This window comes from Capsicum annuum, chromosome 6 (assembly GCF_002878395.1).
Source record: "Capsicum annuum cultivar UCD-10X-F1 chromosome 6, UCD10Xv1.1, whole genome shotgun sequence".
NCBI classification, from domain to species: Eukaryota; Viridiplantae; Streptophyta; class Magnoliopsida; order Solanales; family Solanaceae; genus Capsicum; species Capsicum annuum.
In genome coordinates this window covers 211,059,389-211,073,673 of record NC_061116.1, presented here as the reverse complement: position 1 = coordinate 211,073,673, position 14,285 = coordinate 211,059,389, and the positions used below count along the sequence as shown (strand labels likewise).

At 33.2% G+C, this 14,285-nt stretch overlaps 2 protein-coding genes across 4 annotated transcripts; one reads left to right on the top strand and one right to left on the bottom strand.

Annotated features, from left to right (window-relative positions):
- Positions 1–5,495: 5,495 nt before the first annotated feature.
- LOC107875933 (hydroxyproline O-galactosyltransferase GALT6) lies at positions 5,496–9,786 on the top strand. Its single transcript, XM_016722836.2, has 7 exons — positions 5,496–6,749; positions 7,516–7,751; positions 7,835–8,125; positions 8,240–8,368; positions 8,467–8,640; positions 9,021–9,128; positions 9,204–9,786. The coding sequence occupies exons 1-7, from the start codon at positions 5,906–5,908 to the stop codon at positions 9,414–9,416; spliced, it is 1,995 nt and encodes a 664-aa protein (XP_016578322.1). The 5' UTR covers positions 5,496–5,905; the 3' UTR covers positions 9,417–9,786.
- Positions 9,787–10,075: 289 nt separating this feature from the next.
- Positions 10,076–14,206, bottom strand: LOC107875934 (HIPL1 protein). 3 transcript variants are annotated; one of them, XM_016722839.2, is made up of 7 exons: positions 13,465–14,206; positions 13,209–13,366; positions 12,153–12,920; positions 11,857–12,073; positions 11,467–11,636; positions 11,072–11,313; positions 10,076–10,763 (listed from the first exon to the last, which is right to left on the bottom strand). In XM_016722839.2, exons 1-7 carry the CDS (start codon positions 13,556–13,558, stop codon positions 10,349–10,351), a joined length of 2,064 nt encoding a protein of 687 aa, XP_016578325.2. In that variant the 5' UTR covers positions 13,559–14,206; the 3' UTR covers positions 10,076–10,348. The 3 variants fall into 3 exon arrangements, with proteins under 3 accessions (XP_016578325.2, XP_016578323.2, XP_016578324.2); XM_016722837.2 differs by having other exon boundaries at positions 11,467–11,654; positions 13,465–14,205; XM_016722838.2 differs by having other exon boundaries at positions 11,467–11,645; positions 13,465–14,203.
- Positions 14,207–14,285: the final 79 nt, after the last annotated feature.

The window sequence follows — 14,285 nt, the reverse complement described above, 5'->3', positions numbered from 1 at the left end:
TAATTAATAGTTTGAAAGTGTTTTTCATTTTCACTAAAGCCAAAAATAAGTTGCTTTCTTGACATAGATAATTACAAGTTTTGGGATCACTAATTAACAATCAAATCTATTTTCATCCTGATAATAGGAGATTAATGATTAATTGATGATTTCATCGTTTTAACTTTTAATCAAAAGGTTTTAAGTTTTAGTCTCTCAAACAACGTGACTTTATTTAACTGTCTTAGTTGTTTATTTCTTCATCGATCTATACATTCTTTTGATTATTTCCTATTATTTCAAAAAAATAAAATAAATTCATTACTCTACAAAACTTATTTGCTAATTAGCACAAACTTCTTTTTCATTTTTCAATGTAATAGGTAACATGAACTGATAAGTTTTCGTTTGACTTTAGATTTTGAAGATCAAATTTAAAATTTTAAAATTTCAAAGTTAATAATAGGTACTGAAATTTGAAATTTTATTTGAACATGTATTTATTTGGTTATTTTTTTAAGTTCTATGAATAGAATCCTCAAAATCCATTTGAAAACTTTGAAGAATAAATTCAAAGCATCAAATTTAATAACCAAAACAAAAATTTGAGTGTAAAATTTCAAAATTTACTCCTATAAAACTAGCTTGCATATAAAGTAGAAGTAGAAAACAACTTGGTTTAGAGTGGTGGAGTTAAGTCTAGACAAGAGGGTTTAATTGAATTCTTTTCGTCTAAAGCGTATTTTTTGATTAAAAAAAATAATTAAAGTTACATGAATTAAACTTATGTCTTTTTGTGACTTTTTTATTTTCAATGAGGTGTTTCGGCATTTCAGTAAATTCAAATTCTCACTACGTAAGTCATTTTAAAGCAGAAGCGTTGCTTACTGTATATGATTTTTTTATCTTTTTTACAATTTTCAAAAGTTGAATGCTATAATTTTTCACAATATGAATAGACCTATATACACAAGTTGCTACTCTGTACTTTAAACTTATGTTCCTTAATTGTTCACATTTTTCATTAACACAACTGTATCTATGGTAATCCAATCAATTTACATATACAAGTTGACATTGAAATAATTTTTGCACCACCAATCCTCCAGCATATAAATTTAATCAATTAATAGATAGGCGTATGTTTGGTATGAAGGAAAATGTTTTTCAATTTTCTCATGTTTGGTTGGTGTAAAGGTTTTGGAAAATGTTTTTCAAATCAACTTATTTATTTTCCTCAATTCTAAGGAAAATTCAAAACTTTTTTTCTTATCCCACCCTTTTTATCTTATTCGCTCTCATTGTTTTTGTTAAATATATACAAATACTTTTAGAAAATATATACTTATCCAATTTGCATAATGATCGCGCGAATATAAGTAAAAAAATAACTTATTTTCTTAGAAAATATTTTTCCTTCTTCATATCGAACGCACCCTAAAAAATTATTTTTTGAGATCAAAAATTATATTTCTAAAATGTATTTTTACACTTTAACTAAACACTAGAATATATTTTTTGAAAAATATTTTTTCATTCACCAATCAAACAGTATAAAATATTTTTCATCCACCAACCAAACATAGGAAAACAAGTAAGAAATCAACTTGTTTTCTAAGAAAACATTTTTCTTCGTACCAAACACACCCAGATTTTCATTAGGAGATAATTTAGGAGGAAATGACAGTAAAAAACAAGTTTTTTGAGTTAATTTGATTGTTTAATTGTAGTCCTTTGTAGGGAGCGCTTCCCCTCGAATTGAGCCTTACACGACGCGAATTCGAATTAGTCGGACTCTAATACGAGTATCGAACACCAGATAGGAAACCCCAAAAAACGTTGTGGTTATGCATGATTGTGTTTCTTGTCTTACTTATTGTAAAACCCATAATTAAAAATGATTAATAGTTTGAAAGCGTCTTATATTTTCACTAAAGCCAAAAATAAGATGCTTGTTTGCCATAGATAATTAGTACAAGTTTTGGGATCACTAATTAACAATCAAATCTGTTTTCATCCTGATAATAGGAGATTAATGAATAATTGAAGATTTCGTCGTTTTAACTATTAATCAAAAAGTTTTATCAAATAATGTGACTTTATCTGACTCCCTTAGTTGTTTATTTCTTTATCGATCTATGCATTCTTTTAATTATCCCTTTTATTTCAAAAAAGGAAATGAAATGAAATCATTACTCTACAAAACTTATTTATTAATTAAAACAAACTTCTTTTTCATTTTACAATTTAATAGGTAACATAAACAGATAAGCTTTTGTTTGACTTTAGATTTTGAAGATCAAATTTAAAAATTTAAGTTTTTAAAAAAGTTATAGGTATTGAAACTTGAAGTTCTGCTTGGACATGTTTAATAGATTTTTTTTTTTTGAAGTTCGATGAATAAAATCCTCAAAATCCAATTGAAAACTTTGTAGAATAAATTCAAAGTATCAAATTTAATAACGAAAATAAATATTTGAATGTAAAATTTCAAAATTTACTCCTATAAAACTAGCTTGCATATAAAGTAGAAGTAGAAATCAACTTGGTTTAGACTGATGAAGCTAAGTGTAGACAAGAGGGTGTAATTGAATTCTTTTCGTCTAAAGCTTACTTTTTGATTAAAAAAAAACTAATTAAAGTTACATGAATTAAACTTATGTCTTTTTGTGACATTTTTTTCAATGAAGTGTTTTGGCATTTCAGTAAATTCAAATTCTCACTACGTAAGTCATTTTAAAGCAGAAGTGTTGCTTATTGTATATGATTTTTTATTTTTTTTCAATTTTCAAGAGTTGAATGCTATAATTTTTGACACTATGAACAGACCTATTTACACAAGTTGCTACTCTGTACTTTAAACTTATGTTCCTTAATTGTTTACATTTTTCATTAACACAACTGTATCTATGGTAATCCAATCAATTTACATGTACAAGTTGACATTGAAATGATTTTTGCACCACTAATCCTCCAGCATATAAATATAATCAATTAATAACATATTCCTATTATTTATGATGTTTAGTAGTTATTTGTAAATCAATTTAGCTTAACAGGGGAAAAAGATATTTACGGTACACAAAATTTTACTTTGATCACATTTTTTGTAACGGAGAATCATATAAAATTACCACTCAATAACTTTTTTTAACCAATAATAAGATATGATAGAAAGAATGAAATTTCCTTACCCTTGATCAAATGTCTCAAATTTGAGCTCGAAAAATAGAAAAAAATCTTGATAGAAAACACTTTCTCTTTTATGAATTTTATGCGATAATTCTGGATTAACTGGTTAAATGAACTTGAGATACTTGATAGTTATTTTTTTTTTTTTTTCCTATCCACTAAATTTACACTATTCATTTATCCCCCCAAAACTTTGTTATAATTCAATTTCAAACTATTTTCGTGTTTTATGATGACAAGTTAGTGAATTTATATATTTGAAATACATTTATTATGACTGAATTAAGTGATTCTCTCATATTCACATTTCAAGTAGTGTTTAAGGTTTTCAAAAAGATATGACTTAATTAGTACATATACTTTAAAAGTTTAGCTAACAATTAGTAATTTCTGTTTACTTTGAAACTTATGTTCCTCTTCTACTTCTTGAAGAAATTAATTAATTGAACTGACGTTGACTTTAATTTTAGTTCTTAACTTAATGTATCCTCCACTTTGCTAACTTCTACTAACATTAAAAATTAAATGAATAATTTATTAACCTCTAATCCGTAGCATAATTAAATAGCAAGTATCCAACTTCCCAACCATATTAGTTACTCCCTCCATCCCACTTTACCCATCCCAAATTGGGATGACACAACTATTAAGAAAACAATGATTAATAACGTAATTTTATCATTCTGCCCCTCTTAATTGTGTCTTGTTATTAGTTCCAATATTGATGAATGACCAATACCAAAACACCATTTATATTCTTAATGTTGTACTGTTAATAGTACTCCTCTTTGCAACATTTTTTAAGAATGCTAATACCAAGGAGTAAGCAATTACACTAATGGTATAATGAGAAAAAAATTTGTTTTGTCTTGATAAGTAAAAAAAAATAAGTAAAATGGAACACCAAATTAAAAAATTTGGGACGAATAAAATGGAATGGAGAGAATATAACGCACCGATATACAATTTTAAGTGTTAACCAAAAAAAATATAAAACAAGTACGATTTGTTAACTTCTATGTGTTACCAAATTGGTAAATATAATATACTATTTTAATAAAATTCACTATAACCAACCACTATGACCATGTTAACATAGTAATTCCCTCTTTGACATAAACTTAATTATTACTCAAATGTAGTTAGAAAAGTTTCATCAATAATTTTTAGTCATTCGAGTGGCGCCGGCAAAATTATATGAGATTATACTGAATTAGTGATTAAAGAATTCAGCGTTTTTGGTCATAACTTTTGGAAAAAAAGAGTTTTTAAAGTTGTGTTGAAAAGTAATTTTGAAAATATAAAGTTGTGTGTAGATGCATATATTACTTTTTTTTTTTGAAGTTATATGAGTAGAAGTGAATTTCCACCCATTTGGATAAGTTATTTACTATAAATTCTCAAAAAAAAATAGTATTCAAATTTCATGAACAAACAATAATTTTTACTTTTTTTTTTTTTTTTAAATTCTACTCTAAAAGTTTATGATTAAACGAGAGTGGAGTGAAGTGGGTTGAAAATTATGAAGTCTCAAATTAAAATTTTGTTTTCATTTATCTAAATTTTAGTGAATAAAGTAATAGGTATCTATATTTACGAAAGATAAACATGTATACTGTAAATTTTATCAAGCTTGCATGTCAATTGATATGATCGCTACTGTTATGCAACAACATACCCATTAAAATTCTTTTATTGAGCTTGAGGAAAGATAGAACGTATATAGATTTTATCTCTATATCATAAATATTGAGGAGTTAATTTTGAAAAATCGTCAATTTCAAGTAAAACAATCCAAGTAAAAAAAAATATATGAACATTTTTCTCAGCCCAAAAAAGAAAAATCAGCATTGTTATAAATAATGACAAAAATTGAAAACTATTTACTAATAAAAAAAAATTAATAGTTTTCACTTTCACAAAGAAATAAAATGAAAATAAAAAGTGGTACTGCTCTATAAAATAAAATGACTTATTTTGATTTAATATAAAATTTAATAAAATATATTATTTTAATAAATTTAAATAAGAATTGTATCAAATACATCAAAGTATTCTTCAATATTATGATACTCCCTGCGTTTTAAAGACAACGATCTAGTTCAATTTGACATAAAATTTAAGGAAAAAAAATATTTTTTAAATATGATGATTTTAAATTAAAGATATGTCAAATATATTAAAATATCCTTTAATTTTGTGATCTTAAATATATTATGAGAAAAATTATAGAATTAATTTTTTTTTTCTTTTTTAAAAATAAATAAAAATAGTTTATTCGTATGGGAGAGAGTATTAAAAAGCAACACATTCCATGAAGATTCTTTCAATCCAACTTTTTATCGAAGCGTAAAGTTTGTTCCCTATTCAAATTGAACAAAAAAGATACCCACTTTCTCTCTTTGTTCCCGGAAAGCCACCGACCCTTGTAACCTCCTCCACTCCTCCATCTCCTTCTCTCTCTATATGTATACATTTTGTATGTTTGTATACATCTCTCTAATAACTTGCTGCTTGTTCATGTTTTGCTGACCTAACACAACACTCTCTATGACTATACTTTTCCTTCTTTCATTCAATTGAGTTTTGTTTTTTTGTATAAAATATTGTCGGTTTGGAGTTTTTAGAGCAACCCCATTTATCTATTTTCCCTTTACTGTGTCTTCATGATCAGTACAAACTGAAAAGAGGGGGTTAAAGCTTATAAAGAAAGATTTTTTTCAGTTTTTTCAACATGAAAAGACCAAAATTTGACTTGTTTATGTCACTCAGTAGGCAAAGATCTTTGCAAGTTTTGATTTTGTTAGGACTTTGTTATGTATTTTTGGTGGGTCTTGAAGTTCCTTTTGTATTCAAAAATGGGTTTAGTTTAGTTTCTCAAGAAGGTTTTGGTGCTGGACAGTTAGAGAGGTCTTTAGTGGTTGGTAGTGAAGAAGAAAAAAGGGCACCAAATCGCCCTTTAGATGTTCCACGTAAGGTTCCAAGTGAATTGAAGAATGAAAGGAAGATTAGTGAAATCAAGAATCCATTGTCAAGTTTAGTGTTTGATGGTAGTTATGTGAATATGAGTAGTAATGATGGGTTTTCTGGGATTTTGAAGTCAGCAAAAGAGGCTTTTGAAGTAGGTAAAAAGTTCTGGAAAGAGTTGGAATTGTATAAAAAGGAAGTGGGGTTTGTGGAAAGTAGTGGTAACAAGTCAGAAGAATGTCCTCAATCTATTTCAATGACAGGGTCTGATTTTGTGGGGAAAGGGAGAATGATGGTGTTGCCATGTGGGCTTACTCTTGGTTCACATTTAACTGTTGTAGGGAGGCCAAAAAGGGCACATCAGGAGAATGATCCAAAGATATCATTGTTGAAGGAAGGTCAATTCTTGATGGTTTCACAGTTTATGATGGAGTTACAAGGGTTGAAGACTGTTGATGGAGAGGACCCACCAAGGATTCTTCACTTTAATCCAAGGTTGAAAGGTGATTGGAGTGGGAAGCCTGTGATTGAGCAGAACACTTGTTATAGGATGCAATGGGGGACTGCTCAAAGGTGTGATGGGTGGAGGTCCAGGGATGATGAGGAGACTGGTGAGAATATGAATTTTGGTTCTTTATTTCTTTAGTAGTCTTAAATAAATTATTCTGTTTTATGAACTAGTTTAATCGGTCAACGTTGGTCTATCGGAAACAGCCTCTCTACCTCCCTAGGTAGGGGTTAGGTCTACGTATACTCTACCTTCCCGAAACCCCTCAAGTGGGATTACTGGGTATGTTTTGTAGTTTAATTGGTTAACTATGTGCATTGCCAAACTAGTTGGATTTCCCTGTATGATCCTCTATGTCTAAATGCTTAGAAGATTCATGTAGCTGTTAGCTTACTGCAGTCGTCGACGTTTATCCAGACTTGTGACCAGTAATGTAAAACTCATATAGGCAAGAGTTGCTAAGAAAAGTCAATGTTTAATAGTGTACTAGTTAAACGTAAAGATTTGTTAGCTGGAAGAACTATTTGATTTACTAATTAAGGTTAAAAAGTTTTTTTTTTGAGGGGTGGGGAGGCTGCAGAATTTTTTTATAGTGTGTAATCAAGCAGTTGAATAAGTTTGAATATTGAGCTTATTGCTTGAGGAGGTGCTATTTTGTGATGTATAGATTCCTTGGATTATTCTGATGAGTTGGGGTGGGGAATTATTTTGCATACATTTTATGCATGGGTTTCTTGGCAATTGGATGGAGGAAAAAACAAGCGAAATGCACCGTCAGTTACATTTGCATCTGTTTGTAGTCTGAGGTGCAGTAATCTATCATTTGTAAGTAGTACAACATTTTTGGTAATGTCTAGACTCTTTTGCAGTTGATGGCCAGGTAAAATGTGAAAAGTGGACGCGAGATAATGACACTAACCATTCCGAGCAATCAAAGGCGTCTTGGTGGTTAAATCGGCTAGTAGGGCGAAAAAAGAAGGTCGATTTTGATTGGCCATTCCCATTTTCAGAGGATAGGTTATTTGTGCTAACTCTCAGTGCTGGTTTGGAGGGTTATCACGTAAATGTTGATGGGAGGCATGTGACCTCATTTCCATATCGAATTGTGAGTATCATACTACCACCTCTTTCAATTCCATGGTGAATTATTGCATTGAATTAAAGAGGGTTCTCATTGATGCTCTTTAGGGATTTGCGCTTGAGGATGCCACTGGCTTATCATTGAATGGTGACATTGATATCGATTCAATCTTTGCTGCCTCCTTGCCCTCATCACATCCTAGTTTTGCTCCTCAAAGGCATCTTGATATGTCAAACAGATGGAAGGCACCACGCCTCCTTGATCAGCCTGTGGATCTGTTCATTGGCATTCTGTCTGCAGGCAATCATTTTGATGAGCGAATGGCTATAAGGAGGTCTTGGATGCAGCATCATCTAATCAAATCTTCAAATGTTGTGGCTCGATTCTTTGTCGCATTGGTAGGTTGACAGATAGTAGCGTATACAGCATATTGCGAATATCGTTTACTATTATATTAACTTTGATGTTGCAGCTTGTTAGTTTAAGTTTGACATGGATTGGTTTTTCGACAGCATGCTAGGAAGGATATAAACGTGGAGTTGAAGAAAGAGGCAGAATTCTTTGGTGACATCGTCATTGTTCCCTTCATGGACAATTATGATCTTGTTGTCTTGAAAACAGTTGCCATCTGTGAATATGGGGTGAGCTGTGGATTACCTGTAAACATTGAGTTGGCCGTCTCCAGATTAACGTCGTCCCAAAAGTAATCTTTTTTCAATTTAATCTTTGCTTGTTGCAGGTCCATGTAGCATTTGCTAAAAATATCATGAAGTGTGATGATGACACATTTGTTAGAGTGGACGCAGTTATCAAGGAAATAAATAAAATACCCGAGAATAGGAGCTTATATGTTGGAAATATCAATTACTATCATAAGCCCCTGCGTAATGGTAAATGGGCAGTGACATATGAGGTAATATTTTGAAGTTCCTTTTTAAAAATTTCTTAGCGCAATCTCCATGTGGCTAGGAGGCCTAGTAATGCTATTTTCTTTTGGCAAAATATTTTCATATGCTTTATTGTCGAGGGAAAGGCTTCGCATTTACCAGTTAATAGTGTCTGATGAGCATGCTTAGAATTGGCGAGTCTATGACTGAGAGATGCTTTTCTAAGGGAATACAGTAAGGCTGTTCGGACAGTGAACGCATGAATTTGCAGCACATGCTACTGTAACTTGCTAGTTATCTGCATTGATTAGCTCTGGACTTCTAGTTTTTTGTCTTCTCAATGTCCTTTAGTTTTAGTCACTCAGTATGCTGGCCTTCTAATCTTTGTTTTCGGGTGGTTCCTCAGGAATGGCCAGAAGAAGATTATCCACCTTATGCGAATGGACCAGGTTACATTATTTCATCAGCCATTGCAAACTTCATCGTCTCAGAGTTCAATAGTCATAAGCTAAAGGTTAGACAAAATCGCCGTTATCCCTTTCCATAAGTTAATACTCGTGAAGTAGCTAACTAGCTCCCCGATGTGCAGTTGTTCAAGATGGAGGATGTCAGCATGGGAATGTGGGTCGAAAAATTTAATAGCTCATCTAGTCCTGTGCAATATGTACATAGCTTGAAGTTCTCCCAAGCTGGATGTGTAGACGACTATTATACCGCTCATTACCAGTCCCCTAGACAGATGATTTGCATGTGGAACAAATTACAACAGCTAAGCAGACCTCAATGCTGTAACATGAGATGACACTTAGAATGGTATTTGGAAACTGTCCCAGTAACACAAGGATAGACAAGTTTTGCACTTAATAGAACCATCATCTGTATATTTTCTGGAGGACACTTGTTTTTTATATGATAGGGCTGCTTAGGTGCCTTGAAAATTCACTTTTGCCTTTCTCTACTTCCCACCTTTTTTTAAAAAAATAAAAATTTCCAAGTACTTTCAGATAGGTACATAAATGTGCATTTTAGAATCTCACACACACTTTTGGATGTAACTTTCCATAGAATAACAGCAGCAGAAGGAAACACATTTGAGATTCCATGAAGTTTCCTTTTTTTCTTCCTTCTCTTTATTAAAAACACAATAATATGGTACTACTACGTTTCAAATATCTTGTGGTTTTGTATTTATGGTGTGAAGTTGACATTTTCAATAAGTATTCAATATGAAATTACTATGGCCACACATAAAGGGTGGCTGTGTGGGGAAGTTGACACTTTGACATGCTATGTTGGTAGACCAGCGTTGATTTTTGAAATATGAACAAACCGTTGGAACTTAGCATCAGCAAAATGAATAGAAAAAGAGATTGTTGATTATTGACTAATAATATCAAGGGAAAATGACATTTTAATTCTCTATCTTCCTGGATAGCATATGAAAGTTGACCATCAAAGATGTAATAACTGTATGGCAGTCAAGTTGTCTATATAGGCTTTTGCCAGTTCCAAACAGTGGGCATAACAGGATTTTTACAAGCTGTATCGATCTATTGTCACAATTCGTCTTGCAAGTGGGTCCGAGTTGAACCCTTTGCTTTGTTACCATAAAAAAATTGATATGTTACATCTGATACAACTTGAAAAGAGAAAAGAATATAACTTTATTGTACAAGACTTGTGAATTGGGAAGCCAATGTATCTCTCTATACGTTAACATTTTGTAGCAGCATACTAAAAACAGCTAGCCAATATCAGCATAAAAGACAACAACATGAGTACAAAGTTATTGCATGAACCTGTTAACATGAATGCTGCTGAAGGTGTGGAAGCAACAGGAGGACCAGCTGGGATATCATCAACAACAGCAGAAGAATTTTCCTTTGAACAAGTGTATTTACAACGACTCGGACGAACAACTCTGTAAACTCCACTACTTGCAAGTACATACATGTCCTTGTTGTTATCTTCACCATATGAAAATATGTAGCCTAAAGCTGGATCTGAGCTTCCAGGGACAAAGGTACAATCAATTGGTGATTTCTGAGCACACTTGAAAGAGATTTGAGTGGTGTTAAATGTTCCACTGTTCTCTGGATTTTCAGTGCCTGCCCACATGGAACCTGCATACAGATCTGCAAAAAGATACCTGCAAGACTTCACCAGTCATTACCATAGTTCAACAAAATGGACTTTGGCCTAACTCGATCTCTAAAGCTAGTACAGAAATGAGGATATAACAGCCGATTATCTACCAGGGTAGGACATTCTAATACTCTACACGGTCAGAATTGGACATCTGGAGAGTGAAACAATATAACACGGGGGACTCAAATTAGATAAATCAAGAACAAGGATGAGTCTACCTTTGATATCATGTGAAGAATATGAACTTTTAGCGTAACTCAATCTGAAGAACTATTTCAAGATTGGACTAAAACTCTAAAAAGGACTCACCTTCCATGCATGCAGGGATCAGTCATGGACCTGTAGAAGTATCCACCAGTAATTGATGCTGACCCTCCATTCTTGTTCACATCAGAGTGATTATATCCCATGACTGGGAAAATTGGATTTGTGGAGCTCATAGATGTATTTCCTCCAGGTGATTTCGAAGGAGTGTAACGGTAAGGACCTTCGTAGGCACGCCAGCCATAGTTGCCAACCTTGCTAACTATATTCACCTCTTCAAATTTGTCCTATGAAACAATCATAAGATGTTTGAGTACAATGTCAAAGTACATTTGTTTGGAGGCAGCTTTGAGCAAGGAGCAGTTATTTCATGGAAAAGATCCAATATGATTGGAGTGTTAAACATCACATTCTTGGAGAGTAAAAGTCTTGTACTTTACCTGCCCTACATCAGCACACATGAAGTAAGATGGTCTAGCAGAATCAAAACTGCATCGCCAAGGATTTCGCATTCCTAGTGCCCATATTTCAGGCTGCAACTCTTTATCGTCAGTGTAAGGATTATCCTTTGGTATAGAGTAGTTTCCCCATAACCCGAGCTTCGTGATTTCTGCTGCACCTAAGGGAACTAGCATCAGATACAAAGTAAGAGGCAAGAACTAATGGATCAGTAGATTCAGATTTCACTTTCAGTTTGATATATAGACGGAATTATGAAGATTCAGATTGCTCTTTAGTATATCTTTTTTCCCCATAAACATCCCTTTGAGGCAGCTTAGTAGTAGAAAGATCATCGATAATAGCATATATAGAATGGAGAAGCCACTTACTGGATGTGCCATCAACATCAAGCCTCATAATCTTTCCCAGCAATGACTTCTTGTTTTGGGAAAAATTGTAAGGATCACCTATACCTCCGCCATCACCCATCATGAAGTACAAATATCCATCTCTCGGTCCAAAAAGTATCTGGCCTCCGTGATGACCCGTAAATGGAAGGCCCATGGTGAATATCCTTCTGACTTCTTTCGGGTTGGCAGCTTTTGCCTGGAAAATTGAGTCATTTATAATCATTCAGAGCCAAACAAAGTGAGAACAAAAAATTCATTGAGACTCTCAAAAGTACCTTTTTTGGCTGGGATCCACTAGCAGTAAATTCTGCTATCACAGCTTGATATTGGCATGGTTGGGAGCTGCTATCGCCAGGTAGTTTTGATGGATCACAGTCGACATCTGAGTTACAAGAACATCTTCCTCCACATCCAGGCCATGCTTGCTTATCACAATTGAATGAAGCAAAGAATCGCCCGTTCTGTGAGAACTTCGGATGAAATGCAATCCCCATCATCCCCAGTTCAGTGTCAAAATGAACTTCATCTGTTAAGTCCAAGAAAGGACTAGCATCATCAAGCTCTAACAGCTCTCCGGAATCGAGTTTTGGAATATTAGCCAACCATATTTTCCCTTGCTGATTCGAGAAGAAAGCACGACTAGAGCCATCAGGATGAGCAACCATATTGAGGTAACTACCATTTCCAATTTTCTCGAGGCACAAACCCCCTGGAGGAGTTATAGGCGTGGTGGTATTTAAGGTGACAGGTTCTCCAGCGAAGCATGTCGATCCATCACCAGAAGCTCCACCGAATGCATTACAGAAATCTATTTGTGATTTCCATAGATCTGTCAACTTTGTGGAATTGGACTTCACAGAAGCAGAAAAAGGAGAACTTATGATAGACACATTTTGACATGTAGTCCATAGTTTAGAGCAAAAGTCACTCTCAACTTGGCTAATTTTGGTTGAATTTGCTGAAGTTGTGGAGTTGCACAAGATAGGAAGTTGTCGAGGAACGGAATCAGTTCTGAACAGCTCTCCTGAAAATTTATCACACTTCTGCAAAAGGTGAAAATATGGAACTCCATACATCAAGAGTCGATGAGAATATAACTACTATCAAAAGTTAAATCCTCTCTACCTCCCGAGGTAGAGAGGCTGTTACCGATAGACCCTCTAACTCAAGAAAATATTAAAACTGAAGAAGCCAAGGCAAAATACTAAACAAAGCATTCTGAAAAAGCAACAGTAACTACAACCGAATACTAACATGACAGTCGAAGTACAAGGAACAGTAAATAGTAACAGAAATCGAAGGAGCAAGAAACTACAGGAGTATCTTCTTACCGCACAGATGACAGATTTTACAAGAGAAGCACATCCAGGATCAGAAATGTTCATAGCATTAAATTGAGTCTGAAGTTGTTTATCACCATTGGAGTTGCAGCATGAGGTTCCATTATAAGAACAGAATGCTAGAGGAGTCTTTAGCTGAAGAGGAGCCCCTGTAACACATGAAGCAACAACAATCAAATTGAAAACTAGAATAAAAAGTTCTTCCAGACAAAACTTCCAATGGAACAGTGCAAATGCTGTAACTTACTTGAATCAGTACACAAGGGAAGTGAAAAAGAAGGATCAAGAAGCTGCAGAAAGTTCAAAAGAATGATGAATTTGACAAAATGACTCATTCTCATTACTCTTATTTGCAATGAGAAGTTATGTTTTCAACAGTCCTAATAGAAATGAAACAGACTTCAAGGACAAAAATAAGATCATCTATAAAAGTGACAACTTTCTTGAGCTTCAAACTTTTGCACACTGGCTGATGTTACCAACTTCTGTATTATTGGTCCAATCTTCCCATCAAGGCATTTGCAAATTTAAAAATACCACTAGTACATTAAAATATTTGTTACTACTCCATATCAACCTGTCATTTTCTCTTAATCAGAAGGGTCATTTGACATTTTGTTTATAGAAGGGGGAGGTTCCATTTCCTAGGTTGACTTTACATATATAGCCTTTGCATATAGACAACTAGAATAAGATATTGGATGAATTTGCAACTAAACTAATATATTGGATGGTAGACCTGAAAACACTGAATTTATTTGACAAAAAACAGGTTGGATGGATCTTGGTTGGTTTCGTGTCCCCACTGGTTGCACAAAATTGGCTCTAGAGTTTAGATATAGTTCCAAAACTATATATAATCATGAGGTAATTGACCATTGACCATTGACCATGTAACATGTAATGGCGAAGTGAGGACTTTTTAGTAAGACGATGAAAAATTAACGTACGAAAAAGTCGAAAAGAATATAACACAATTATATAACTAGACATATATAATTCTTTTTTACTCATCTACATAGTGTTATTTTCCAACGAAAAGATATCCGCACATCAATGGTCAGAGGC